Raw genomic sequence first — 26,223 nt, 5'->3', positions numbered from 1 at the left:
TCGTCCTCACGTTCAACGCCGTGAATCGTGCCGTCGACTCTCGCTCTCCCTCAAGCACGCTGTCAACATGCTGCGACACGATCACAATCGCATCGACCCCAAAAGGCGCAATGTGCTCGACCACCGCAAGAGGCAGTTCGCCACGCCGCAGTACAAGGACGCCGAGTACCCCCACCGCCTCAACTTTTACGCCGACGCGCCCACGGCCGACATAACGCTCGAGCAGTTTGAGCAATGGGCGATTGACAGGCTGAGAGGTCGTCACCTTATTTATTTCCGTGTGTGCGCCCAAAATACATGCTGACACCGCGCAGTCTTGGCCGAGCTCGAGGCATGCTCGTTCCGCAACAGGTCGCCCGCCGAGACGGCGACACACATGAAGCCCATCGTCGACAAGTATATGCCCCTCGACACCAACAGTTCTGCGTCTAGCAAGCTGTTTTCTCAGCGGCAGAAGGACCACTATAGCCACTTTATCCTCCGCCTCGCCTTCTCGTCCACCGAAGACCTGCGTCGGCGCTTCACGCGCGTCGAGACGATGCTTTTCCGCATGCGCTTCAACAGCGACGATCTCGGCGAGAGGTCCGCCTTCGTCTCGAGCCTCGACCTCGACTGGTGGGAGCCCGTCACGGACAACGAGAGGGAGGAGTTTGCGGCCGAGCTGGCCGCCATGATGGGTCCCAGGAAGGGCAACGCCGAGGACGACACCTGGTTCAAGGTGGACTGGGAGCGCGTGCCGGAGCTCGTGGAGCAGCGTCGCGTCTTTCTCAAGCGCGGGAAGGCCTTTGTGCCCGGCCGCGAGCAGTCTAGTATGGTTGTGGCAGAGTTTTCTACCCGGCTTGACAAGCAGCTCGAGGTAATACCCTCTCGCGTGAACCCTGGGCCCGACGAGAGCTACTAACTAACATGCCCTCTTCAGTTGACAGCGCGCGCCCTCCCGCGACTCGACGAGGACGACCGTCTCACGCCCATCCTCAACCACCTGTCCAAAAACTTCATCACGCCCGACTCATCCTACATGTCCAACACGTCGGCGCCCATCGGCGCGCAGATCAGCGCGTCCAACATCGACAACCTGTCGCAGCACTTCCCCGCGTGCATGTCGCACCTGCACCGCACGCTGCGCGCTACTGGGCACCTTAAGCACTACGGGCGCCTGCAGTACACGCTCTTCCTCAAGGGCATTGGGCTGACGCTCGAGGAGTCGCTGGTGTTTTGGCGGACCGGCATGCGCTCCAAGACAGACGACGAGTTCAACAAAGAGTACCGGTATAACGTGAGGCACGCATACGGCGACGTGGGCGGCGACGGGAACCGGCGCGGCGGCGGCTACAGCCCCTTCAGCTGCCAGAAGATCCTGACGGAACACCAGCCTGGCGCGGGCGACGCGCACGGCTGCCCTTACCGGCACTTCAACATGGAGAACCTGTCGACGCTGGTGCAAGCCATGGGCGTAACGGACCAGGCGGTGCTGCGCGGCGTCCGGGAGGACAAGGAAGCCCAGAAGTTTCACATGGCGTGCAACCGGTAAGGCCCCTTCATCCCCCCTTGAGATGAATGCTGCGTGTGGCCAGGCTAGTGCTGACAGCTCCCTCCTTCGCACAGCGTCTTTGAGCATCTGCACAAGGCAGAGATTAAGAAGGCCAAAGACGAGGGCGTGTTGACGGCGAACCAGCTCGAGACGATTGTGCATCCCAACGAGTACTTTAAGCGGAGCTACCTGCTCAAGAACCTGGGCAAGGAGACCGACGTCAAGATGGAGGGGTGAGGGGATGTCATTTTACGAATGGATGGATGAAGCCTAGGGCAAACGTGAGAGCTTGAGGGAGGGCCATACGGCGATGGGCTGGTGTGGACGAGCGCGGCATACTGGAGTCTGGCGTTTGGGCAGTGGCATCGTACACGGGACGTCTTTCGCTGCGAAGCATTATCCCTGCCTTGGGTTCGTTGTCTGATGCTCTCGGTGGTTGACTACTCAGCAGGTGCCAAGAACGAGCGAGACGTATATGACCCCCTGTTGTTTTTCCATGACTACATCTTGTCGAGCTTTGCAAAGAACATGTCACGACAGATGTAGCGCGTGTTATGGCGGACGGATACTCAATGTTGTATCACTGTTCAACGAGACTCGACACGCGCCGCTAACAGCAGCGGAAGATGCCGTTTTACATGGTGAAATGGCCTGGGGCATAAATGCGAGAGCCGCTCGACGTGTGGCGGCAGACGTGGGATGACTCTTGGGTATGCATATACTGTACACCGCCTTTGACATCCCATCACCAGTCTCAGACTCATAACATACATACATCCCAATATGCGTGCCCGCCATGCTTTGCTTCCTTCATGAAAACGAGCCAGGTCGTTCGTCGAAAGGTAATAAGCGGGGGAGGGTGAAATGCTCACGCCCTCCCCCCCCCCTCTCCCTCCCTCTTTTCGTATTATTGCATTGGGAGAATGGGGGCGGGGGGACACGTCGGCGTGCGTAGCGGAGAGAGAGAGAGGGGGGAAACTGACCTCTGCACACGCCCCTCCCCTCCCCCGCGACGACCCCTGGGGGATCGCGATCACTGCCTCCTCGGCCAAATCAAAAAAAGGGAAAAAGAAACAGCACACAGCACAGGGGTGAATTGGAGAGGGGGGAGAGAGCTCGTGGGGGCCGGCGGGGTTTATTGGGCGCGTCGGGCGGGCTTGCCCTGCCTGTGCCTGGTGAACGAGCTGCGCGATGAGGTCACAGTGAGAAAAAGAGCCGGCGGGAGGGGAGGGGTCGAGCAGGATGAGATGATCCCCTGCTGCGGCATGACCTCATAGGAACGCGGGCGGGTGTCTCTGACTGGTGAACCACAGCCCTCCCTCCCGACTGATGAATTTATAACTCGTTTATTATTATTATTATTATTATCCTTCCTCTTCTTCTTGGCCTTCCCTCTCTCTCCCCGCCAGCGTGGGTGGTACTGCAGTTCGTGGTTGCGTGAACTCCTAGGGGCGTGAAGCGCGGGGTGGCATGGGGCAATTGTTTTCGTTCCAAGGTGGTAGTGATTCAAGGAGCATGCCAAACAAGGCGGATGGATGACCGTCTTTAGTGGTGCTGCCTGCCTTTGCTGGCTTAGCCGGCTGGCCACTTACACGACGAATACCACGTTTTTGGTGCGAGGCTCGTAGTGTTCGTTGGTAATGCCAATAACAGGTGACGCAGTCAAGACCACGTACGCACGTTACAGTATGAGTAATGAATTGTGCTTCACACGTACCACGAATCACAGTACAAACATCGCTAAAATGCTCAATGTTCCTTCAGTTGCAGTGCTGCAGCGCTCCCTCCCGCCAAGGAAACGCGCAATTAGGTACCATCGTGGAGGGGCATTGGGGGCAGCACAGCAGCCGTCCGTTTCACATCATTGCCTGGAACCTAAGTCCATGACTGCTGCCTACGCGCCCGGGCCCTTGCCCCAGGGGGGGGGGCATCGCGTCCGTCGTCGCATGGTTGCGGCTCTCACCGGGCCGGGACGAAGGGCGTGTCGCGTGAACGCGCGGAGGGTCCTGGTCCTCTCTGCTCGCTCCCTCTCCCGCCTTTAAGCGGTCAAAGGTGGAGGAGCACCGGGCGGGCAGATGGGCAGGTCTCCGCGGACGGGGCCAAGTTTGTTGCTGGATCGCAGGTTCTCTCTCCGCGACAATGAATTAGAAATAAACAAAAAAAGGCATCATGCGGCTCCGTGTGCTGTTTCATTCGGGGCGTGCCGCCACCAACTTTTTTGGTTGTCATTGTCCGTTGCCGTGCCCTTCCCCTGCGGCGCCGAACCGGCCCGGGAAAAAGCTTGGGCCCTTGAATTAGTATGTGTTTGTTTGTATGCCGCTGCACGTGTTCTTGTCATGATGCGAGTACTTTCGTGCAGGGGGGGCAAAGGACGAGGAGCAGCCCGTGTCGGGGGGAGTCGGGACTGAGAGTCGGCGCGTGCTGATATCTGTAGTGCGGCGGCGGCGGCGGCGGCGGCGAGCCCCCTCCATCATCAGGCGATAGTAGTAGGAGGAGCTACTATTTTTGAGCACGTTGTCGGGGCGGGCGCGCGGGCACTACTGCTAGTAATAACGGATCAACGAGAGCACGTTCATCCATGGGTTTGGGTTTGATGGGGGGCCTTGCACGCACGTGTTTGACGTTTGGGCCCCCAACGCTTCCAAGCACTCACCTGCCTTGCGCGCGTGGGCCGTGCATTCTCTCTCTTTTCGCAAGCTCGCGACTCCATTTCACACTTCAAGTAATAACTGGCCAGCGGATGGACCACCGCACGCGCAGCGACGACTAAGCGGTCCCTGCACGCGTCGGCTCGGCGACGGCTGCCGCGGCTATCGGGGCAGTTCCTGTGTACATTCTACACACAAGACATGGCGACGAGAGACAAAGCCCTTGTCAAAAGGCAGGCAGGTATGCATGCAGGCATGTGTCTTTCGTTTTGCAGTGAGACGCACTCTTACACGGTACGTACGTAGTAGTAAGTTGCGGGTCCAGATCGTCGTCATACTAGTACACAAACACCCCTACCTCTCTCTCCCCCGCATACGTCATGGCAATCTCCCCTTCACTGAACAGAAGGGGACGGGATTGACACGCCCAGGGTCCAGCGGGCACGTGGTAAGCCGGTCGACGACGAGGACGGGGGGCATGAAGATCAGCGGGCTAGGACTACACTACCCGCCATGGTGTAACTCGCTGTGCTCGCCATGCTCGCGCTGATCACCCCTCCCTACCTCGGTTGCCCGCTAGTCGTACCATTTCCCCGGAATTCGGATCTACTTCCACTACAACTACTGCCATCAGCTCGGGGGAGGGGGGAGGGGGGGTGTTGTTGAAATGGGGAGATGCCAGAGAGAGGAACGTGCGCAGGTAAACAAGAATACTAGGCACCCGCTGTACGAAAGTATGCAATTATCCCGCTTGGCATGTAAGATGGCTCGGCATTTAAGAGGCAGCTCACTCTTGGGGCAAACCAGCGTTGAGCCTCAACAAGGGCTTGTGCGGAGTGGTGGCTGCTTCGCGAACCCCTTGCTTCCAACCCCCCCTCCCCCCTTTAAAAGAATGAGGCTCAACTATTGCACGGTACTTTGTACAATACCGTTCTGCAAGCACGTACGTAACGGTATATACCGCAATGGAGCCCCGCAACAAACGTCCCAAGTACGTATTGTGTGTCGGCATTGAGAGAGATGAAAACGGGGGGGACTGGGCTTGCCATTGTCCACACGCCTCCGTTTCATCGCGCCAGGGACCGCATTCCAGATAACCCCGCGGCGGGCCGCGCGGCGCTACCAAGTAAACTACCTTGCTTTACCTAATTCTGCACTGCTCAGTAATACGTATGTAGTACGCGTGCTACATGTAGGTAGGGAGCTTTATTTTTGGGTGCGATAACGTCCGACGCGCCGCACGACGACACACTTCCTACGTACGTACGACCAACAGCCGTGAGTCTGTATAAGCCCCTGCGTTGGAACCGAGACGGGGGAGCACGCGTGTGCTGGGTATACTGCTCGCATTACAGCCAAGTACAGTACGTAACGGACAAGACAATGACGGCCAAGAAAAAACCCCTTGGGCGTGCCAGTTTCAGACGGCGGCTGCTGCCTGCCCAACACGGAAATAGAGAGTTCCTCCCTGTTCGTGCCACCCTCGGCGCGGGGTCCGGCCATAGTACTCATGCCAAGCCGTCTCTCTTCAAAGTACCCATTCATTGACTTGAGATTTGTTTTGTCAGTTAAGACTGGACGCAAACCCATCACGTGCCTCACTCACCGCCCCCTTACGCGAGTCCTACCTGCTGGCGTTGTGCTGCGCAGCGCTGCACTGCGATGGGTATGTGCTTGACATTGAACATGGGGCGAGACGAGGCTCAGCGCCGGATTAGACAAGATAGGCACTGCGTGAACGGAAACAGGGTGGACGGAGAACCTTCCCGCCCGTACGTAATAGAGACATCAACGTACGACCCTGGCCCACGCCCGAAAACTTCCATTAAAATCGTCCTTCTCCGGCCTTGTCCGATTCTTTTCCTCGGAACGAACTACTGCACAAACCCCCGTCAACATCCAGCTGCTAGTAACAAGGACGGCAGAGAGACACAACGACAGGCAGAGAGAGAGAACTAAAGTGGAACGAAGGAGAGGGAGGGACCAGAGGCATAAACTGTCTCCCTCGCTCTTAAGCAGTGAGAAGTGGCTACCTAGCCATACTTTAGGGATCTAATATCGAAATATAGGGTCGAGCAAAAACTCCCTATTACTAGTAGCTAAACATAGATAGAAACCCATTTATAGTCGACTAAGCTAAACCTTCTTCAGGACTCCTTATTACGACTGAAATCTCCCGACGATAGCTTATTACCTATCCTAAACTTTGTAACGGCCACGCTCAACCGCGTGCGTAGCTAGGTAAGGGCACGAAGGATCTTAGAGCCAGAGGGGATATATTTCAGTGGGTCGTTAACTGTAAGACTGAGGCCTAGAGATCTAAGCTTCTATGACGCCTGAGAAACGGGCTCTAGTAGCCCGCCAAGCGGGGGCGTTACGTGCGTTAGCCTTTCGGCCCTAACGCCCCGTTATAAACTTACTTAATAAATATATCTTTTCTTATAATTACTTAATTATAACTTATATTTCCCCTTAGCCCTATATATATTAGAATAAATAAGAATGATATTAAAATAGAGAAAGGACTTACCTATTAAGTTTATAGTTTTAGTTTATTATATTAGAAATAAATCTCTTAATATAATAGTATATAAATATTTACCTCTAAATAGATCTAATTCTATTAGTATAATATAAGTATAAAAACTTATAAGCATAATAATACTTAATAATAAAATTATATTTATAAGCTAAGGTTAAAATATTAGTATTATATATAGTTAATACTAGGTATTAATTTTATAGGGAATACTGACTGATCCTCCTTGTCGTTTCTCAGCCGTTTTGTTCGGAATTGGGCTCGCTAGCCCTAATGCAACAAAAAATGCCAAATTAGCAAGAGTAACCTTTATGATGGCTAAGGAAACGTTGCTAAACCAAGATGCGTTCAAGTCAAATCTGACGTCTGGTCGAGTAGAGGTAGATTAGAGACGAGTCCCCATTGAAGCCAGACGGCGGCATGCAGCTACCTTAATGATTTTATCAGAGGCGAACTCAGATAGTTGGACAAGCTTGGGCATGTGTAATGTCTGAAACGTGTCCAAGGTGGCGCGATAGTCTCAGTCGCATTCACCTCAGACTATGTGTGCGCCGGTAAAAGAATTGCTTGTCTTGACGTTGCTGAAAGCGCTTTTGCCGATCACTCAGTGGGTGAAGCAAGGTCTGGACCGTCGCATCCGCGCTTTGATTTTGTCGTGCCATCGCACGGGGACTATTCGTCCTTCCCCTCAGACATGGGTATTGTTGCTGGCCAGGCTGGCTGGGACTCGCTGATTAGCAACTCAAGTAGTATTTCCTTTGCTGGTTAAGACGGCTGGACCCTGGCGTATGTCTCCTCTCTGGTGCTGCATGTGCCCTGGTAGTCGTACGTGGCACTTGAATCTCTGGCACTCAACTGAGACCTTGCAGCATAGCCAACGTTGTCCGCCACGTTCCGCCACCGCACGTACAAAAGCACCGTGACGAGGAGGACAGCCCGTAACCCTGGCTGACGGATATCATTTGGATGTCTTCATAACCTAGAGTACAGGAAGTAATTGTGCAGCAGATGCACGCTGCACTCGCGAGCATCACCCTCTTGACTATACCGGAAAGCAAGAATACCGCCCAGTGGCCTTTGGAACTCGGAATTTTCTTCTTTAGTTGCTCCATGGTCAAGGATCATCCATCTCCACTTGACAAAATGGTCCTATGCCGCGGGCAGGGTCGGACGTCAACGTAACATGAAGGCGCCCCGTCATGCAACCTCTCCGATTATGCGCTGAGATTTATGGGCGAGGATAGATTGATGGTAACCGAGTGACCTGCGCAAGCAGCATGGCGTGAAGAAGTTACTGCTCGTAATTCCACGTAGGACCTTTCGCATATGGTGTCAAAGCTGCCTCAAAAGCAACGCTTTGGCATGCCAGCCAGGATATTACAAGGGCTCTATCCTAGGCCAAAGTATTGCCCTTGCCGACTCTAAATGTTCATCTAGGCTGCAGCGGAAGTTGACATGCTCGGAGTCCTGGAATAGAGTCCTTCGGATCCGTGCACAGCTCCGCGTCAGCAGGCAGCACATACCCGGGCAGCGCCCGATTTGCTATACTTAGCAGGCGCAGGAAGTGAGCCTGAGTGGAGAATGGCGATGCCCAGAGGCATTAAAACCTGGCTATGGTCAGTGGCTCCCTGAATTGATCCGGACACATAGCCATGCATCTGTAAGAAAGAGTGCATGGAAAGCCGTAACCCCTGGGGCTCTGAGTAATTGAGCTTTTGAGACGTTGCAAGAGGCTGGTATGTTAACTCACCTATATCTATACTCTACGCGATCGAAAACTGAAAGTTGCTATAGATGGACGACGACACTGCACAGACCAGCCGCTTGCCAACGATTGTAAATCCAGCGCGATAGCGCGGGCTTCTTGGCCCGTCTACATGTCTGTGGCGAAGCGGGAAAAGGTTGACTATAAAAGCGACGAATAGACTAAGCGAGGAGACTTGCTCTCTTTCGCGCCTTTAGATCTGCGTATGAATTTCAGCCCGTGACGGAATAGCTAGACCCCTGTAAGCGCAAGGCAGCATCAATAGGATACTCTATGCACTTTCTAAAGCCTCTACTGACTCGACGTGTTATCCGGAGTTTGACATGCCATTGATGCGGTACATTTCCCAGAGCTCGGCTCCCACGGATGGTATGCAGTCTTTTACGTGCTATGAGACTGGAACTTGACGTATAACGACACTCACATGACTTATCAAAGATGACTCTTCGGCCGTTCAGCGCACTTTGAGATGTATCGTTGCAAGCCGTTGCGAAACTTGATATTCAACCCCGGTAAAAGGAAAATTCGCCGACCGACAATCCCATGAGCCCGGTTCTAGACATATCCTCGCAAATTGTCACGGCGGCCATCACAGCCAATCGCCTCGCAGCAACAAAACCTACCAGACACTCAAAGTCCGCACCGAATCAGGTGGCATCCTCGGTCACGTAATGGAGGACCCTTGATCGCGTTGCCAAGGCGATGGCACCAAAACATATTGCTGCGATGCGCGCAATGCCGTAGCCAGTGTCTGCGCTATAGTACCTCCATTTGCTACAGAAGGCTCACCTTTAGCACCTAACAGGGATCGGTGCATGTAGTAAACGTTCAGGCGCTCGACTGCGCCCACGCCAATTGAAGCCTCATCAATGGCTACTACGGTCGTTTTCCTTAAAAGCGCTTAGTTAGGCTAACCTCTTGCATGTTTCGGCAACACATCACGCAGCATAGGGGGGCCTCTACGGCTTTGCGGGATGAGATGGACGTAGTGGGGAGGAGTTGCTGTTGAGTCATGTCTTGTAACTACTAGGAAGCCCTATTCGGGTTTGATAGACATGCTTGCTACTCGCAGCAGACTTGGCTCTAAGCGTCAGGAGAGTGTAGCGCACCCCCTTACTTTCTTGCTACGCATGCTACAGTACTGGTAGGTACCGTACCGTGCAGTAAAGAAGCCTTGGGTTTTTTTCCATCTTGCGAACAGCATTGCTCTTTATTTATTCGAGTCGGCACTGTCCATCTATTTCCGAGTTAAGATCAAACGCATCATGCAGGCCGCGACTAATTGAATAGCCGTCCTCTATTGTGTTCTCCCAGTCGACAATATAGGCCGCTCAAACCATTCGATCGATGCCCCACCAGACCCATCAATCCGTCCATGTCCCACCATTGTTGCAGCCAGAGGGCTCGCTATTAACCAACAGCACAAAGCGACCATACGATTGAATCTCTGGCGGGCGGGGGGAGGCTGGTGTCGTCTCCTGCCCTTGTGTGTTCCAAAGCCAGAGCAAAACGGGCAATAGCCGTACAAGATGCGACGAACTGGTGAGCCAAGCAGGCAAGCAAGCGTTGTCGTCCCCCCTTGATGGAAAAGGGCCCGTCGCAGATGCTTCACCTAAGCGGCGCGCCCTGCGGCGCACGGACGCCGGCCAATTGACAAAACCACATGGCACCGGGGAAGCCTTGCGTGCGAGGCTCGACGAAATGGCCTGCTTTTGCAGGCGGCACGATGAGAGAAAATTGTAGCCAAAAAATGATGGGGATAAGAGAAGACAAAGACAGACAAGAGACTAGTATGTGTGTATGCAGGCGACGAGGCCAGTGATTTCATATTCATCGTCATCTAAATTATGTCGTCAAACGGGCTGACCCAGCAGCCTGTCCCTCGTCCTCCGCAAGACACATTCTGAAATGTCCTTGTCCAGTTTGTCCTCATTTGCTCCCATCTCGCTGCTACTGTAACGCCCAGCCCACCTCCTCGTTCAAGGCTGTGCAACCTTCCCCATCTGCATAGCCGGCGGGTTTCCCCAGCATACAAACAGCCCCCCTCCCGTAGCCTGACTGGGTCGCATGTGTCCAAGTTGGACGTGAGCTCCGGCGCCAAAACCAGTCGCGCATGGCGCAGGACCGTGGCGGTCCCGCCGTCGCCGCCGCAGCGAACCCCGAACGGGGACATGGCCGCAGCAGTCGCTGAAACCCCGTGGTGCAACGGCGTCTTCGTGGCAGACTGCACGGCGTGCGACATGACCAGTGCGCTGCAAAGTGTCAAAAGGCGACGCATGGGCCACCCTTGCTGTTGCGCTGTTCGGCGGAATGGGCGTCCATTGCAGCGGCAGCCCGCAGGCAGCCTGCCGCTCGAGCCAAATGCCGCAACGCGCAGACAAGAATAGCAGCATCAATGTTCAGATCGAGGCGCCCCCATCTGTCATTCTCTCGTGCCTTCCCAGCTGCGGGCACAGCCTCGTGCCATGTCCCGGCATCATTGCCTGCATGCAGGCCGACGAACAAGGCGACCAGGGAGAAACGCGAACGCAGCGTGGTTGGCCGGGCGCCGGGGGAGGCGATGCGAAACAGGGACCAGGGTATGGCGCAGCTCTGCTGCACGACGCTGAGTTGGGCATCAGCCTTGGATATGCTTCGGCCCTATTGGGTTGTCCAGCTAGGCTTTGGGATGCCATCGCGTGCCTTGGCGGCTGTCGCTGCTCGGCATCACCGATCCGAACCGGAACCTTGACTTGCCCGAGGTTATGCTGATGGTGCAGACCGAGTCATCGACGCGCCAAGTGTCTCGCATCCACGACACAACTCCAAATGCAAGCGCAGCAGAGGCGCATGCTCAGCCATGGCCGGGTTCGAGGGGCGATAGGCGCTTCTTTCCCTGGCATAGACAAGCATCTCGCCATGGACCGGGCCATCTAGGCGAGCTGTGGCTCGCTCGTCGCGGCTGTGGGAGGCGTCCTTGTGCCGGCAAGGTGATGATAAAAAACAAATGGGATTCGCTTGGGGGTATCATTTTCGGTCGCTTAAAAGGTGACACATGTCGTTGTGTATCGATGCCATGAAAGCGCCGGTAAAACAGGGTAGTCGCTCCAATAGCAAAGAGTAATCGTAGTCGTCGTCGTTGTCGTCGGTTGCGTGTGTGTGTAAGCCACCACGGGCCAGCCTGCGGCCGCTTACTTGTAGCCCACCATCTTGGCGCACCTCTCGCAGTAGTAGAGGTTGTGGGCGATGCGGACCATGCCCGTCGAGCTCACGTCGTCTGTTGAGGTAGCCTCGACAGCCCGAGCACAGCGCATGCAGCGCAAGACCTCGACCGAGGCGACGGGGCGGGTGGCGGTGGAGTCCATGCTGTGTCGGAAGCCGGCGACAGAAGTTGAGTCGATGGACGCGTCCGAGTCTGACGACGAGGAGGAAGAGGAGGAGACGAATGATTTGCTGGCTGGTCGGTTGGGCATGGTGCAGGTATATATGCGTTGCCCTACTAAGTGTGTGTGCGTGTGTGTATGTGTATAAGTCCTGCGTGAGACAGGGGGGCCGCGGACGCGGGCACAGGCCTCAGTGTTGATAACCCAAAAGGGGTATGTCTGTCTTGTCGATTTCTTCGGCAAGGGTCTTTGGTTTGAGAAGAAGGGTATTTTTACCCAAATGAAGGGGCGTCCTGAATCGTGCCTAGGCCGGGGTGGGCGTCTGCTCGAATCGGATCTGGTTGCCAGAGATAGATGGATGTCAGACGTGGGTAGGTGGCCGGTGCTTATGTATACACAGGCGAGCGTGGGTCGGCGAGCGTGAGAAGCAGTTGGTGGCGGACAGGAGGAGCTATCACAAGGGACCGCTGTTGCGTCTTTGTGTGTTTGAATATATCTGGAGGGAAGAGGAGGAAGATGCGAGCAAGGTTGGGGGGTGTGTGTGGGAGGCCAGCCTTGTTAAAAGTAAAGGGAGGAAGGGAGGGCAGGGTCACTTTTTCTCGATGGGCCTCGATGAGCGCGATGAGTCTCGGGGCCTTGGTTCGCAGGTTACCTGCCAGTCACTGTCTTTGCGAGAGCAGGGGAGGGGGGGGGGGGGGGGGTTCCCACGACTGGGACTGGCATGGATGGGCCGGGGGGCGTGTGAGCTGGGGTGGCTCGATCGACGATTTTGATGGATGGGGTGTCCACGGTACGTGGATCGGCTGAGGCCGCGCACCCACCCGCGCCCCAGTAGGCGCACAACGCAATTGCATCCATGCCCCTCAAGCGCGGGTATGCGCTGTAGCGGGGCGCTGGGCAGGCTGCGCCGCGTTCCGTTGCTGTGCCCCCAAGCATCCGCGCAGCGCGGGACATGCAGCTACCGGGGAGCCGGGGGGCGTGCGCGTCGTCGTCGTCGTCGTCGTCGTCGTCGTCGTCGGTCGGGCTTCGCCAGGAGGCTTTTGTTCCCTGATGCCGGGGTGCCGGGGGCATGGGCTGGCAGTTGGGCTTCCGCATAATTCTTACGCTTTGTTGTTTGTCGTCGCTGTTGTTTTTGTTACAGTGCATGACTATATTGTATGTACGTATTGCCCAACGACCTGTCCTTGTGCAATTATAGCACTGCATTGCACGTGCGTTGAAGAAAATGCCGCCTCGGCTTTTCGCTCGTCACTCTATTTGGAGAGGCAGCTGCTTTGACGAGGCGCGCAATGTGCCCTTTTTCATGGATCTTACCTGCTATTACGCGGCCGCCTGTCCTGCAGGGCAACTTCCGGCCCTTCCAGCGCCGCGCAGCAGGGGACGGCCCTGCGCGGGGGTACCTTTTGGTAGGTACGCCCACTGTACCTGGCGGCAACGCCCGCCACAGCGCAACGCTGGCCATCTTCAAGTTGATTCAAGACGCACGCACGGCAGGGCTTATTTTTGCGCACGGCAAGGAACAAAACCAAGACGGGGGGCCGCATCAACACAAAGGCTCACAGGGGCCACTGCTTTCTTTGGCGGGCTGCAACGCACGATGCATTGCTCGCTCGCTCATATGTACGTAGCGGTACTTGCCCAGGCTTGCAGCTAGCCGTTACCGACGCGTCTTTTCTGCTCGTGGTCTGCTGACCGACCGATTGATGGCTGCTTTTCTTACCAACGAGCCGGCCACCCGAGGCCAACCATCGCCCGCAAAACCTTGGCCAAGCCCAGCCACCTTCCACCGCTGCCGGGCGGCTTGTGTGTGTACACAGCACTGTACTCCGTACCTACCAAATAAGCGTAGGTGATTTTGGCGGCGGAGTCGGGCTCCGCCCTGCCTGCGCCTATCCGTCCGGACGGCGCGAGCGGGCTCCTTTTTTTCTTCTTTCTTTCCAGGCACTCTCCCCAATCGCACGCAGTATGTGGGTACAAAGCCATACTGAAGCAGGAGCACCTGCAGCCGTTCTTCACAAGGTTCTTCCGCGCTTCGTCCCATGTGCCGCTTGGCGCGAGGCGTGCGAGGCGGCCGTTTTATTGCTTCGTCGCAGCCTCAAGCCCTAAAACTCAAAGCCGGCTTCTCGAAGCCATCCTGCGCTCCCCCAGTCGCCATACCATCCATGCATGCCAAGCGCCATCCCAAAGCAAGGGCGGCACGGCCGGCTGCGTCGGGCCTCCGACGACGAGCGGGCAACCCCCAATGCCTTGCCCGCTCCTCCGGGCCAGGCCGAGTAGAGTTGAAGCCAGCAACGTGTCTAGCAGAGTAGCCTTTCATGCCTTTCCTGCGCTACGGCGCCCTGGTGCCGTGACTAGTTGCTTCCAAGGTTGTGTGTGCGTTTCCCTGCGCCGTGTCCGATGCCTGTCGCAAAGGCCGATGCCGCCGCCGTCTTCCTCTTGGCTGGCGGGCTTGCAAAAGGGGGACCACTGGGAAGCTTACGCCCGAATCGTCGTGCTGATGCGAGAGCTAGGGTGCTCCTCGCGGCACGTCACGTCGTCTCGTGAGCGCCACGGGACTCGATGGATGACCAGTCCAAGACGTGTCTGAATCTCGCCGGCCGGGAACTTGACTGCCGCGGCTATCACGGGCGGCTGCGGCATGCCAGCAACAACTGCGACAAGGTCGCGGCGACGAGGCGTGAGACAGCGGCCAGGCGGGCGGAACCCTGGACGTTACTACTAGACCAACTTCCTAGTACGACTTGGTTGTGCCTGTGCCGTGCCCTCCGGGTACTTGTGCACTCATTTCCATTGCGCGAGCATGCCCGTACGCCGCTACGACGTGGCCACGCCTATTGGCAAATGCCCAGCAGATGGAATCAGCAGTGTCCCCAGGCGTTGACATGGCCGTCTCTCTTGTGCCGTGCCCGTGGTGGTGGTGGCGGCTCACCGGCGATCCCTTCGCCCGCGCCGCCCGCCGCGTTCCCGAGCTACCGCCGCCGCGTAAGCTTCGGGCGTCGATGGTTCTGTGGCGTTTGTGTACTAGGTAAGCTGTCAAGGTAGTTTATTATTCCTGCTAACCACAACGTGCCGGAACCTGTTGCGTGAACTCTCGCATCTCACTCAGCCTTTCCAAAGGCCGATGCTTCGGCGCGCCGGCACGGCATGGGCTGCTGTCCCCTGGCGGCAGGCCGGAATGGGATATCCATGATGCCCGCCTGCCGTGCGGCGTGTTGCCGGGACGGCCTGGGAGCACCATGTGACTCATCGGGGCGCAGAGGATCAGTATTAGGTGTCGCGGGCATACGTACGTACGCACCGCTTGGCGCAGAGGCCGCGATGCTCTGCTGCTGTCCCGCCCTGCAAACGCGATTACACGACGGCCATCTTGGCAAGACGGTGCCCGTGCGTTGTACCACCTGTTTACCACGTATTGCCCGTGTAGGGTCGCCGTTTTGCGCGTCGGGGGCGGTGTCTTGGAGCGCAGGTTTCATTTGTCTAGCAGGCAAGGCTTGGCTGCCTGGGGCTTACCTGCCAGTCGAGGAGCAAAGGCAGGTTATCCCTGGTGAAGCGGCGGCGCCCCGGTAGTTGCATCAGTCCCTGGCGCAGGGCAGGGAGGTTGCAGGGCTGGGGGTGTGCCGGGGCAGGTGGCACCCAGGCAGGTAGTATGTATGTATGCGCTGTAGCATGCGACAGCCTGCTGCAGACTGCACTGCCCGCCATACCTCAGGTTCCAGAGTAGGCAGTACCAGGGCTGGGCAGGTAGGGCAGGCAAGTTAGGTAATTGGTGCGTTTGCCCAACCCGTGAGACAGGGCAGAGGGTTCAACAGCAGAGAAACATAAGCGGAGCCACCTAGGATTGCGAGGCGCCGTTGGCCGCGTTTCGGATACATAGTCGTCGGTATCGCGGGCCCTGCTTGTGTGCGTGCAATGGACCCTTCCAATTGCAGCCCGACTGCACTGCTGGACGGGTTGGCAGTACGCAGGCAGGCAGGCAGGCAGGCACAGAAGAGTAGTGCTAAGTACTAACGTACCTACCTTATCTAGGTACTATTCTGCGTCGTGTCTGACTGCCCGTCGAGGCGAGCTGGCGCGTTTCGAGGCTGTGCCCTAATTCAGGCTAGCGCCATCGGCGACTCCTTGATGTCCCTGCAAATCTCCGATCGAGGAGGCCAATCCGCGCACCGTTTCCGTCTCCCGCCTCGCTTCCACCGCCAGCACGGCTTCCGTCCAAATGCACCTCGCGGGCAGCCGCTCCGTTTTGCGACTCACTTCCGTCTTCGATCGGGCCAGCACATTATAACGGAGCGCCGTTGGTCCTAATTACTGCTAGTCCTGTCCTGTGTCCGGCCCACGTTTCGTTCGGCCCCTTCTCCTCTCTCCCACAAGCCCGGCCACGCGCACCCCAGTTTATTACGGAGACGAATGGTCTGCTGGGCTCAGCTCCGATGGACCAACCCGTCAACCTTCAAATGCGAAACCCGCGGATGCCACGCGCGACTCGAAAGACCGGCTGTGGGCTGCGGGCTGTAGCCATCACGGCAGATGCTCGACCAGTGTTGTCATCCAGCAGCGTTGCGTCGATACGCTTATTAGGGAGGCCGTCAGCTGCTGTTTGTTGCTGCTGCCTTTGCCGCGGCTTGCGAGGCGACCCTGTCCTGGGCGCGCGTTAAAGAAAGAAGGGGTCGACCTGTCAAAGGTGCATACACTGTCGAGCAACCCAGGACTAAGTTAGTGCAGGGTTACTCACATTCGATCCAACGAGAACATTCGATAGTCCCCCGCTGGGCACTTCATCTGCGGCAGCCGTCGATTCCACTACTAGCACCGTGCAAAACGTGGCAGCCCTTTTCCGGGTCCAGCTTGTTGCCTCTGCTCGTACGGCCAGATGGCGTCGTCTGAAACGGAGCCATGTGGGCGAGTCGTCGTCTGAAAAGCCCCGCCCCGAGACGACCGTCAGTCCTGCCATGTCCAGAGGTGGGCACCACGCAATGTACTCGCAACTGACGCGTACTGTAATGCCAGTAGTTGGTATTGTTCTCAAACCGACATGCCGCTTCGACTCGCCGTTGCTATGGGTGCCGCTCGCTGCCCAAACGCTACTTACTAGGCACATACTACTACCACTTCGGTCCTACACAGTATGTTGGACATCAACGCCGCTGCTCCATCGGTGATCCTGGCTGGCTTTCTGCGTCCACGGCCTTTACCGCCATGTTTCAGCGAGCAGCACCACTTTCCACATGGCGACCTGATCTGCGCAGACGCATCAAATCCACCTCATCCGGACATCGAGTTGCTCCTCGCTGGCCCTCGATGGCCGTTCAGCCAATGGTGACACATCCAACATCTCTCAACAAGGGCTGCACTTTGTAACCGCTCGCACCACGTCCTCCCCACCTTAACTGATCGGCCAGGGAGCTCCCGCCGGCAGGGGAAGGTGTGGGTCCGGATTTGCCACCCGCCCGCCAGCCTGTTGTCGCTCAACCAGACGAAGCGGCCGAGGATAGACGGACTTGACGGAGCTTCACTCACCTAGACCCCCACCTCGCGATGCCCATTGAAAAATGGTGGTCCCCATGGGGCAATGAACGAAACAAACAAAAACTTGTCTTGTGTCTTGTCCTGTCACCGGCCGGAGCAAGTGGCGAGAGATGGACCTAAACCTCCGCAGCACTCCCCTGAGCCAAGCAAGAATCCATCACATCGTCGATGCATGCCGGGTATAACGAAACATGGACAGCCGAGTGCAGCACGGCAATAAATTGCGTCTCCCGATGCTCCTGCGACTTTCCATCACGACTTGCTCTCGGCTCCGCGACACGAAAAGTAGTCCTTGGATCTGTGTCCATCGCCGCCAGAGCGACCCGTTATGCGCATACCCGGGATGACTGGAACCGGATCGAGATGTGTTTGCCGCCACAGATCACCACCTAAACCTTCGATGGGGAACTGAATACACAACCCCGCTCCGGATGCTGTTCGCTGGCTTTTACAGCACATGGGCACACCATGCACGCTACCGCACCTTGAATACCCTTTGCCTTTCATCATCCCTGCCTTTTCGAGCTCGCAGAGCGCAGCAATCTCCCTTGAGTCAAGCCAGTGCCTGGGCACCGACGGAATGAGAGTGACGCTTTGTCGTCAACCTACCTACCAAGCCAAGGATTACTTTTGCCCGTCACCCGCTTCTAGGCGCCAGCCACCGCCCGGTGGATTCACCCGCGGGGCGCGGCAGGACGGCACTGCCTGCGAACACCTGGCAGCAGGGCGGGCGACGGATGCCGTTGTCGGCCCCTTTCCGAGGAAGCGCCGTGGCCGGCTGTCTCTGCCGTTGCGGCGCCCGCTAATCATCCGGTTGTCTGGCTGCTTTTCTTCCGAAAAGCGCACGCCTTGAAGGGCCCAGGCCCCTAAAGACTCTTCAGCAAGCAGATGCCGACCCGCGACTTTAATTGCCGACCCGCGTCCCATCTGTGCGGAACTACGTACATCTGGTCGACGGGTGCTTCGTCCTCGTGCTTCACGTCTAGAAGCGGCCAGGATTCGGCGGTCCAGACCGCGAGCAGCGCTGACCAGCCCAGCTTGGCAGTTCGTGCAACATCTTCTGTCGTCCCCGCCCGGTGAGGACCCTGTGCGCACTGCGCATGGGACGGTGGTACAGCAATAGCGGTGCCCCCACGGTTTCTGCGAGGTGGGCGGGCTTGGCTGGCTTGGCTCAGGTGTCACAGCCCTGCTCAACCTGCTCTGAGCCTCACGCCAAAAAAAGCCCCGAGTTCTGCATACGTACGTATGTACTCGTCTTGCTGTTGAGGCAGCTGGTACGACGCCAGGAGAGTTACCGGCGCCTCCAATCAGGCTGGCGTCCATTGGCGCATCGTCTGCCAGGGCGCAAACTTTAAATTCGGTCTTGGTTGGGGAACCATTGGATGGCTTGCCTAAGCTGGCCAGCTATGGGGCCTGGGCCCCCTCGGAAGATTGTGTCAGCAATTGAGGGGCATCGTAACTGTATCAAGGCGACATTTCAGCATCGTCTGTCTGCGTCTGGCGAGGGCGAGTGCTCAACCAATCTGGAAGACGCGAGCTTAGCTGCGGCGGTGGCTTGCCCAGGCGGCATTCCCGGACCTGCATCAAGACAACAGGAACGGAACGGCCTGCACCCGCACCGGCCGGATGTCTCGGCGACTGTCTGCGTAACCACGTGAGCCGGTTCTCTGGCATGGACGACGCCATCGTGGTAGGCCTCTGTGTCCTTTGAGGTATAGAGGCTCTTGGGGGATGAGCCCAAGCGAATCCGTCGACCAATATCATACGAGGTCTGACCGTCGTCTTTGCTGAAGAGCGTGGCCTCGGCTCCGCCCCGACACCCGGCCAAGCCGTGAGCGGCGGACCAGACAGAGGCGAGGCGGCGACCGCGTGCTCCACCAGGGTTTCACAGAAGTCAATCACAGTGACATGAAGGGAAGCTCCAGTTCGAGTTGACACGGGCTGCGAAGCACAGCACCGCACCCCAGCTGGCTGACGGATGCGACCGATTGGCAGAGTGTCCACGCGGCGTGAGCCAGCGGCAGCCACAGCTGGCCAAGTTCGGTGGCCACGCTTCGCTTACTCTGGAGCTTGAATTAACTAGTCTAATGGCAGTCAGGCCACCTCGACAGGGCCTTGTGTTTCAGATGGACCATGGGGTACCTTTCGCGGCGCGTGCAATTTTTTTCTCTCTCTTTAATGTTGGCCCCGTTGTGAACATTCTCGACCGTTGCCCTTCAGGCTGCGGGGCAGCAGGCATCAAAGACTATTTTCAGTCGGCTCCAGTCCTGCTGACGCGACCGCGGTGGGACTCTGGCCGTGGTGATGGCTTCAACGCGGCCCAACGCGTTGGCTGACAGTGACCATTGCCTTGGGGCGCGGCGCTTCTCGGCACCTGCGGTCTGGACCTGACGCCCTTGACACATTTGCACCTGATGCCTGCTCGAGCTGTCTTGGTTGCAGTGGGCGGGAAGACTCGTTGGCCCAGCTGCCTGGACACGGGCGTGGGAGGTCTAGAAGGGGCCGTGGAATATTCCAGTATGCATCACACGCCCCCTGCCGTATCTCTTTTTTTTCTTTTCCCCCTCCGAGAACATAGCTGTCGTCCAAGATGCGCTTGGCAGCGTTGTCGGTCTCTGATGACCGCCCTAATATTGCCGCCCTGGATATACAAATGCCCCGGTGTCGAGCCCTGGCGGCCGATGCCGGATTAACGACGTGCTGGAACCTGCGAGAAGGCAGGCATCCCCCGGCGGAATGGAGGCGGTGATGCCTCGTCGGGACCTGACGGCTGGCCCTGCGTGTTTTGGGCTTGTTCGGTATGCCCGCGGTCTGTTGGGCGAGACGTTCATCTCTGCACAACAACGCCCAGGCGCTCGCGAGGTGAAGATGTTGGCATTGCTGACGAAGTGACTGGTCATTTGCATTTCCCGAAGCCCTGTAGCCGTCGATGGGCGCTCGTGCGCCATCGTGCGCGTGCTGCAAGCCATGCTCTCGGAGGAAGCAAGCTCGCTGTCGCCTCATCAGGGGGCGTGCGGCTGAAAGACTCAGTCACGCATAGCCCAGGCTGCTGACCATGTCACGACGTGCGAGAGGACCCTGCCTGCATACGCCGAACACGACGAAACAGGCGCCATCCGACGCGAGCTGCAGCCACGCGATTCTTCACCGGCGGGCTGCAGGGTACTTCGTACAGCGCCGGATACTGGCCGACGTTGGGGTTGGTCCCTGAAGCCCAATGGGCGTCGCTGCGCCTCGGTGACTGACGACGACGACGACGAGAAACAGCCGACTAGTGAGTGAGGATGAGAGGGCGCGTGGCGTGTGTTATACGAATGTGTGCATGTATGCTTGGACAAGGCTCGCACAGAAAGCGACCCTCGTGAACAGCGCGCGCGCTTTTCGAGGTGATTTTTCTTCCAGTGTTTCGAATCAACGAGCGATGCCATTCTCACTCACTCACACCACGATCAACCATAGCACCTCGCGGATATGTAGTACAACGCTAGCGTCTACATGCCGCGACCCGCTCCGCTGTCGTGCAACACGCGACGAGTCCCCTCCCCGGGCGGTCGGTCGGTCTGTCGTCGTCGTCGCATCTGGACGAGGGGACCTCCGGCAGTTGTCTGACGGGGTTTTCAAGACCGGCAAAGCAGTCAATGGGGGTCCCGCAGCGGCCGATGCATGCGCTCATCCCTTGGATCCTACATTGCTACCATGGACGGAAAGAAAAAAAAAAGCAAATGGCGGGAACGCGGTGATGATGATGGGTGAATGGAGCAGCGATGTGACGGGTGATGCTGATGATGGCTGGCGTGCAACGGGTCTTGACTGCTAGGCCGAAGACGAGGGCACGCCGTGCTGCTATCTATTTGCACGAGGAGGAGACACTGTCCCTGATGATGATACCGCTCGCCAAAACAGGCTCGCACACCCGCTCGCTCATACGGCTATCCAAGCCAAGGCTCTACCCGCGTGTCATTCAGCGTGGCTTCGTGGGCGTGCTCGCTTCTCCCGTGCCCTGCGCATCACCATCGCCCAGTCGCGCGGGCGCTCGCACCTCTTAGGCATGTATCTACAGAGATACACAACGTCGCTATGGCCATCCAGTGGCATCCAAAAGCAGCAGCAGCAAATCATGGCATTAGCTCGCCTCATCACCCACCCCAGACAGGACTCACAGATATGGCACTCAGCCAGCCGCTCGCATCCACGTCCCCATATCAGCGGCATACACCGGTCACCACCACCACCGCCGGTTCATCTTTTGGTAATTTCACAGGTGGGCAGCAGCATACACCGACATGTGATCAACGGAGAAAGACCCGGTAGCTGGCTGGCTGGCTGGCTGGCTGATGGGTCGACTTACACACGACCGCCGCATATACAATGTGATAGCATGCAGCGTCTTATAATATGGCACATACGGGGCAGGCATCACCGCTTTGGCAAGTCGCCACAAGGGCCCAGAACCCCGAGAGTGGGAAGGGGGGTGGAAGTTAATCACCCCCATCCCATTCCCAATCCATACCTTGGGCCGCGAGCGTTGACCACGGACAGCTGGTCGCGTCCCGCCTCGCGATGGTGCATCACGCAAGCAGAGAAGCACCAGCAGCAGCAGCAGCAAACACCGGGCGGAAGTCCCGTCGCGTCGACATGTACAGTACGTCTCGTACGGCCAGCTACCTAATCCCTTCCCCCTCCCTCCCCCACTCCCATCATCACGGGCGCGGCGCCCCGGACGTGAATAATTCTCCGCGCCAAGCCTCCGGCCGGCCCCCGAGAAAAACCTTTTTTCGCAAGCAAGCAAACAAAGCAAAAACAAACATTCTATCTACTTCGTTTGCTGTATATTCGAAACCATGACCTGACTCCTCCCCCACTCCCCCCCCCGGCCCGAGCACCGAGCACCCGCGGGGGTGGTCAATCGTATACTATTGCTCACTTATCTACAACGGATGGCGTCGGACGACGACCCGCGCGCTCTGACCTACCGGGCTTTCTCGAATCCGCAACTGCCAGAATAAGGTAATCAACCGATCGGATTCGCCCGGGTTGTTCGAAGCGGTGCGGAGGCGGGGAGGTTGCAAGGGGGATGCTTGCAGTAACAGAATGACGCCCCTTGTGGAGTGAAGGAATGGGGGGCCGGCGGCGGCTGGAACTTCTGGGAACCTCCGCATCACGGTCTCTTGGAGCCTGGTAGATACCTAGAGATTCATGGTCGGCTTGGGTGTAAAAGGCCATAGCACCATGGCGATCGACGCCGTTGTCGGGAGTGGTGCCTTCATACGCCATGCCTCTGTCGGAACTCGACCTATGCGCCGTCGAGACCTTTTCCGATGACTAAAGCCGGGCATGTCAAGTCTTTCATCTAACAGTAACGCCTATCACTCCTACGACCCCGTCCTTCGACCGGTCGCACAATAGTTCATGGCAACAGACACGTCCGAGCCCGTCTTGAACAGAGCGAATGCCGCTCTATTGTGCTTGTACATTGATTTGGACGCCGTGCTCCTTGCACCGATCACTCTCGTAACGTCATGTTACCACCATGCGCCAGGCTCCGAGACTCCCGTCCCCCCTTTACGAAGACAAGCACATGGGCTAGCCAACGTTATAAGTACATGGCGAGATATATCCCAACACCTTCGCCTGGGGGTAAAGAAATAACATGAAACAAACAGAAATATGCTTGTTGAAAACAGCCGCCTTGTGTAAGACAAACTCCATGCAAAGAAACGACAAGTATTATATGAGGTAAGGTATCATTTGGGGTCGTAGCGGTAACGCTTCGCGTTTTCATCCACCCACCATCGGGACATGAAGGCCGCATCCTCGGCCCATTTGGACGCGTCCAGACCGTGCTTCTTCTCCACGGCACGCAGGAACGACTTGAAGCCAAAGGAAAGGACAGGCTCCTTCTCGTGAGGGTCCTTGGACAAGTCGGTGAAGCGCCACTCAGTGTCCTCGACGATGGGTACGATGATGCGCCGGTTCGGAGTCCGGGCGTCGCGAACCGACAGGGTGGCCCTGCCGGGATTCATGATAGTGAACTGCCAGTCGCCTTCGCCTGTCGCGACCGACTTTTTGCGGAGCGGTCGGATGAGGGACTGGCCCTCGTAGTTGCGGACCAGGTCGCGGACAGCGCCCTCTTCAGCCTCGGAGAGCGACCCCGTCTCAATCAGGAGGTCGAGAATCGTCGGGAGGATCTGAAGAGACACGACAGCGTCGTTGATGTCGATATGCGGCAGCTTCGGGTGGGAGACGACGAGAGGCACGTGAAAGTTGCCAATATTAGAATTATAGTAAGGCGTGATGCCGTTATTTTCGGCGATAGAGAGGCCGTGATCGCCGACGAGGACGAGCAGCGTCTCGTCCGCCGCGCCCTCCTCATCGAGGATGGCTAGGATCTGGCCCAGCCAGCGATCCACGTAGCCGATAGCGTTGACGTAGTGCGACAAGTCGTCATACTTATTGTCGCCGGTAAGGTGGACGTACGGTTCTTCGGCGGGCATGCCGAACGGGTGGTGTGTCGTACTCGTTAGGTGTGTTAGGAAGACACGCTCGTCGTTCTTCTTGGCCGTGGCAAAGGCATCACGGATGTAATCCTTGATGACCACCTCAGGCATGCCATAGTAGTTGATGTCGGAGACGTTGACTTTGCCGAACTTGGCATCGTCCGTGTGCAAGTACTCCTTGGTGACGTAGTTCTCCTTGAGAAAGCCCAGCACGGGCATCTCGGCGTTCTGCTTGTCGTAGGTGTCAGTAACGGACTGCATGTACAAGGACCGCCACCGGTACGACGTGTAGTCGCCCTTGGCCCGGGATTTGGGGCCTGCGCCTGTGGCGTTGTTGACCTTGTTCAGGGCATTGAAGACGTGCGGCAGGCACGGCTGGTATATGTGATTGAAGGGCTCGATGTTGAAGTCAGCGACGAGGGGCGTGATGCCGCAGAGCGTGCCCACCAGGCTCTTGAGGGTGTAGGTGCTAGTCGTATGGGCACTGTTGACATTGAGCCCGCCGCGCCGCTTCGTGCCGGCGTGCTCGAAGCCGTCGCTATAGTCGCCGGTGAGAAAGTTGGCGTTTTTGGTCAGGGTCGCGAGCCTCTCGGCAGCCTCGTCGGGCAATGACCCGTTCTTGAACGACTTGGCCAGCTTCTCCCAGATAATGCCATCTTTCTTGATGGGGAATACGTCCTTGCGGGTGCTCTCGAGCTTGATGAGCATTACGTTGCGAATTTTGACGTCCTTGAGTTTTCCCTTGAGGGCGGGCAGCAGGTCGTCCTCGAAGTTGGAGATCTTGAGAGGGTCCTCAGAAGCGCTATAGTGCGGCTCATTCCCGTACCAGTCGGTGAAGCCGGGTAGGGGCGTCCCATCTTTGGGGAGCCAGGAGAAGGGGACCGGCTGGACGAGGGCGGTGCGGTTGTCCCAGCTGTAGTTGATGCTGCTGCCGTGGAAGGGGAGCAAGCTGGCAAGGGTCGGTGAGGAATGGGCAAAGTCTATGAAAGGCAGCAGGGGCAACGTCCAAGACATGAAAGACAACGAGGTCTCGTCTGGGCGAACGGCCGTGGTGATGACCTGAACCAGCATGGTGAGGCCGACGAGAATGCAGAGAAGCACCATCCACCACCCAGTCGGATGCGTGGGCTGCGTTGGGGAAGTTGGAGGCTCGCGGCCCGAAGACTCGTCGTCTCTATACTTGGTCTCGGCGCCACCCTCCAGGTCATACTGCGGGACATGCTCATAGTTGGCGTCGCCGGACGCGCGCCAAAGCCGAAACGGTATCTTGCTCAGCACGAAGGCAAACGGCCACTTGAGAATGTCGAGGGCCACGCCGGCGACGAGGTAGCAAAAGTCCTGGAGGAGCCACGCGAGGAACAGGATGATGCCCACGGCGACGGAGCAGGAGACGAGGCCCGTGAGCAACATTGTCCACGAATTGGCGTCCTTGGCGACACCAATGTTGCGCCAGTGCAGCTCCGAACCTGCCACGGCGAAGAAGGAGATGTTGATGCCAGCGAGCATGAGGACGGCGACAACAACGAGGGACGCCAGCGTGGTGACGATGATCCGCATCCAGCGCACGTTGGCGAAAAGCTGCGTGTCGAAGAGTATGCGGAGGACGAGGAGAAAGGCCGAGTCCTGGGCGAAGAAGGAGAACCCATAGCGTATCAGGTCGGTCGGCGGGAGGGCAGTGAGGTGGGCGTAGATATGGACGGCCTTTGCGAAGATGATGGCGACGGCAGCTACGGAAAAGGCAAAACGGCGGTTTGCAAAACGAGAGGCAAGAGCGATGCCGATGCGCCTTGCAACGAGGAGAAAGGAGACGAGGGCGTCAACGAAGCGACGCCTGGCAGAGTCCATGGCCGAACGAGGGCGGACAGCGCGCTGAGGAGAGGGCGAGGGCCCGCGACGCTGATGCTGAAGTTGGTGCTGCGAGTGGCCGCTTCCATTTCGTTGGTGGTTTGTGGCCACCATGGTATCGTCGTGTGAGCCGCTGTCAACTCACGGGCGCAAATGAGCGTCTAGAAGCCGGATGAGGCCGGCGATGCTAACGGATCGGCGTCGCGTGGGTGTTCGTTGGTGCGCAAGAGCACAGACTCTTGATCGACGGCAAATCTGCTGCTGCGCCGCACCGCTGCTGTTGGAGCGAGGCGATGGCGAACCGAAGGGGAGATGCGAGTCCCGGCAGTCCAGAGATGGTAGCAGTCGTCGGCAGGCTTTCAGTAACAGCAGAGGAGCGTGGCGGCAGAGGCGGCAGCAGCAGCAGACGCAGGACGAGAAGCGGGCGGTGGTGGTATTGGCGGCCGGCCGAAAGAGGGACCGGACGATGACCCTCGCAGGATAAGCTGCGTCCAAGGGGGAAAGGAAGTAGAA

At 57.6% G+C, this 26,223-nt stretch overlaps 4 protein-coding genes across 4 annotated transcripts; 2 read left to right on the top strand and 2 right to left on the bottom strand.

The window, feature by feature from the left end:
• Positions 1-2: 2 nt before the first annotated feature.
• Positions 3-2,310, top strand: PRI2 (4-nitrophenylphosphatase). Its single transcript, XM_047990000.1, has 4 exons — positions 3-257; positions 315-856; positions 920-1,527; positions 1,606-2,310. The coding sequence occupies exons 1-4, from the start codon at positions 68-70 to the stop codon at positions 1,766-1,768; spliced, it is 1,503 nt and encodes a 500-aa protein (XP_047846006.1). The 5' UTR covers positions 3-67; the 3' UTR covers positions 1,769-2,310.
• Positions 2,311-11,653: 9,343 nt separating this feature from the next.
• Positions 11,654-11,935, bottom strand: JDV02_008405 (uncharacterized protein; the record flags this gene model as incomplete). The annotated part of the gene is made up of 1 exon (XM_047989999.1): positions 11,654-11,935. One exon carries the CDS (start codon positions 11,933-11,935, stop codon positions 11,654-11,656), a length of 282 nt encoding a protein of 93 aa, XP_047846005.1.
• Positions 11,936-17,825: 5,890 nt separating this feature from the next.
• JDV02_008404 (uncharacterized protein) lies at positions 17,826-18,221 on the top strand (the record flags this gene model as incomplete). The annotated part of the gene is made up of 1 exon (XM_047989998.1): positions 17,826-18,221. The coding sequence occupies one exon, from the start codon at positions 17,826-17,828 to the stop codon at positions 18,219-18,221; it is 396 nt and encodes a 131-aa protein (XP_047846004.1).
• Positions 18,222-22,822: 4,601 nt separating this feature from the next.
• JDV02_008403 (uncharacterized protein) lies at positions 22,823-26,078 on the bottom strand. Its single transcript, XM_047989997.1, has one exon. The coding sequence runs from the start codon at positions 25,822-25,824 to the stop codon at positions 23,113-23,115; it is 2,712 nt and encodes a 903-aa protein (XP_047846003.1). The 5' UTR covers positions 25,825-26,078; the 3' UTR covers positions 22,823-23,112.
• Positions 26,079-26,223: the final 145 nt, after the last annotated feature.

This window comes from Purpureocillium takamizusanense, chromosome 8, assembly GCF_022605165.1.
Source record: "Purpureocillium takamizusanense chromosome 8, complete sequence".
NCBI classification, from domain to species: Eukaryota; Fungi; Ascomycota; class Sordariomycetes; order Hypocreales; family Ophiocordycipitaceae; genus Purpureocillium; species Purpureocillium takamizusanense.
The sequence above is the reverse complement of the archived record's forward strand: the minus strand, read 5'-3'. Positions and strand labels throughout refer to the sequence as shown.

What these genes read in the sequence shown, in the direction of transcription:
- PRI2 (XM_047990000.1), top strand. Translation starts at nt 68, where the DNA reads ATGCTGCGACACGATCACAATCGCATCGACCCCAAAAGGCGCAATGTG. An exon ending in GGCTTGACAAGCAGCTCGAG is followed by an intron (nt 857 to 919) that starts GTAATACCCTCT and finishes TGCCCTCTTCAG; the next exon opens with TTGACAGCGCGCGCCCTCCC. An exon ending in TTTCACATGGCGTGCAACCG is followed by an intron (nt 1,528 to 1,605) that starts GTAAGGCCCCTT and finishes TCCTTCGCACAG; the next exon opens with CGTCTTTGAGCATCTGCACA.
- JDV02_008403 (XM_047989997.1), bottom strand. Translation starts at nt 25,824, where the DNA reads ATGGTGGCCACAAACCACCAACGAAATGGAAGCGGCCACTCGCAGCAC.